At 41.4% G+C, this 2,581-nt stretch overlaps 1 protein-coding gene across 1 annotated transcript; it reads right to left on the bottom strand.

Moving 5' to 3' along the window:
* Positions 1–817: 817 nt before the first annotated feature.
* Positions 818–2,221, bottom strand: LOC149531483 (putative UDP-glucosyl transferase 73B6). The gene has a single exon (XM_089808345.1). The coding sequence runs from the start codon at positions 2,219–2,221 to the stop codon at positions 818–820; it is 1,404 nt and encodes a 467-aa protein (XP_089664471.1).
* Positions 2,222–2,581: the final 360 nt, after the last annotated feature.

The raw sequence follows: 2,581 nt of genomic DNA on the forward strand, positions 1-2,581 counted from the left end.
TAAAAAATAAACATCAATGTAAAACTAATAATAAATATATTTAAAATAAGAAATTAAAATATTTAATAGATTGTGATAATTAATATTGATTAGACATGTTGTATGAGGTGGAAGATAAAATGATTGAAAAAATAAAATCTTATCAACTTGTCACAAAAGATAAAGTTTTAATTAATACATTCATTAATGCAAAGGAAGTTGTTAGAAAATATTTGTATTTTTTGTTGAAAGAAATTAATTTTCTCCCCCACCAAAAATAGTATGGACCAATAGAATAGATGAAAAATGTGATTTATAAAATAATGAAAAATTAAAAAAAATATAAACATTTGAAATCTCGTATAATCTTTTAAATATTTTGATTTGATTGGTTTGTGTTGATGTCATATTTGCATTGACATGAATGCATAAGTATTCGTGCCTTATATACACCCAAACACATTATCTTATTCCCTCAACTTCAATAATACAACAAATAAACAATGTACAACTTCTTTTCTTGAATACTTTTAGAATGTCCTATGACCTAGTCAAATCTAGGTCACCTCTACTTGAACCTAATTCCTTAGAAATGATAACATTCACCCATAGACTACCCGCATAATAAATCACTAGTAAGAGAGCTGACCTCATAACCTATATGAACAACGGCCCTAGCTACTTGCACCACCCCTTGGAATGATTTTCTTTGTAATTTTGCCACTCTTTCGGTGTCACAATTCCTAATATCTCAATCAATACAATAATCACTCCTCACTAGATATTGTACATAAATGGACAAACATAATACGTGGCATAAAACCATGCCATACAAAACTCAACTTGTAGTGCTCTCAGACCCGTTAGGCTCGGCAGGAGAGGAAAGCTTATAGATCTCCTCAACAAAAGCTTTGGTGCTCTGAGTAGAAAATCCTTCCTCACTCACACATTTCGTCGCCAAATTTCCGAACTCCCGAACCCTTTCGGCCTCTCCTCCTTCCCCCATAATTTGCTCCACCGCTCTCTTCAAATAATCTCTGCGAGGAAATCCCTGATATCCTCTGCAGAGCTCCACCCCAATCTTCAGAACCTCCGCAACAAGAACAGAATTTGAGAAGTGATCTCCTTCGACAGGCCATGTAATCATCGGAACACCCGCCGTGATGCTCGCCAGAATGGAATTCCATCCGCCGCGAGTCACAAAACCCCCGATTGAAGAATGAGGAAGAAATGCGGTCCCTGAAGGCGCAGAATCGCCGTTAATTACAACACCTCTGTCTCGGACTCGTTCCTTGAATTCCCCTAAAATTTCATCGTCGCTGTTTTTGATCCAAAGAAACGGCCTCCCCAAACCCTCCAATGCAAATCCTAACTCGGCCATTTGATCAGATTCGAAGTCTCCCACGGAAACGCAGAGAACAGATCGGGGGTCTTGAAAATCCAGCCAGCACTGCACGGCTAGGGTTTGGTCATTCAACAGGCGGGGCTGCATGAATAAAGGACCGAGGGCCCAAACGGGCTTGTCTGTTCTCTCATGGAGCTTGCTGATGAAAAGGATTTCCAAATCGTAAAACGTATTGACAACCGCGCCCCAGCTTTGCAGATTCAGAAGCCTGTTTTCTCGCAGAAATTCAGATTTGGCGTCAAATTTCTGAAAAATGCGCGCAGATCGAGAAATTTGAGTCCGGCAGAGGGAGATTTCGATGGGAAGATCGGGCACAAGAAAGGGCTCGTCGTCGGATTTGACGGCCAAATGAGGGAGTTCGGTCCAGAGCGAATTGTCGACGCAGACGGCAAAGGCGCTGGTCGCATGAAATACGACCCTGGGGATTTTGAGTTTGGCAGCTAGGGTTTCAGTCCAGCCGAGATAGAAATCGCTGATTATGCAATTCACTGGATTGTTGGCGCTCTGCTTTTCGATCCAGTGCTCGATCGGATCGGCCAGCAAGCGGAAGGCGTAGACGAGAATTGGGAAGGATTTTTCCGTAATGGTGGAAGTTGGAATTTCTGGTGTGGATGGGAGCTCGACGTGAACGGATCGAATCTGGAGGCCTGCGGATTGGGCTTTCTCGATGAATTGGTCAATGTAAGGGGGTTTTATTTGAGTGGTGAGCAGTGTTATGGAGAGGCCATGGGAGGCCAGAACATGGGTGAAATTGAGAAATGGAGTTATCTGTTCTTCTGCTGGGAATGGAATTGCTAAGACGTGAGGTGCTTTTCTGCTCTCAGATGATTCCGCCATCATCGTTGCTTAGAAAGATTGGGAATTCAATTTGTTTGGACTAGACAGAATTTGTGGGATTTATTGGCTCAGAAGAATGGCGGCTTTCACTTTTGGACGTTGAAAGATTCTCTTTCGTCATTTTTATCAAACCTGAATGTTAGGTGCTTGTCTTGATGATGCAAATCGTGTGACTGAGGTGTTTGCGTAATAAGAATGCTCTCTCTATACGCAATTGTAGTATTCCAACTGGAAGGTGCGGATTCAATCCATGAAGCTCCGAGTTTATCCACACGTTCTATGATGGAATTTGTTCAACAGTAGAATACATGTATCTAGGTTGTAGATGATAAGGACAAAGAAAACTAAACATGCCGTTGA

The sequence above is a fragment of the Cupressus sempervirens genome, chromosome 11 (genome assembly GCF_028749045.1).
Source record: "Cupressus sempervirens isolate cs-2001-9-10 chromosome 11, ASM2874904v1, whole genome shotgun sequence".
Lineage (NCBI taxonomy): Eukaryota > Viridiplantae > Streptophyta > Pinopsida > Cupressales > Cupressaceae > Cupressus > Cupressus sempervirens.

What these genes read in the sequence shown, in the direction of transcription:
- LOC149531483 (XM_089808345.1), bottom strand. Translation starts at nt 2,221, where the DNA reads ATGGCGGAATCATCTGAGAGCAGAAAAGCACCTCACGTCTTAGCAATT.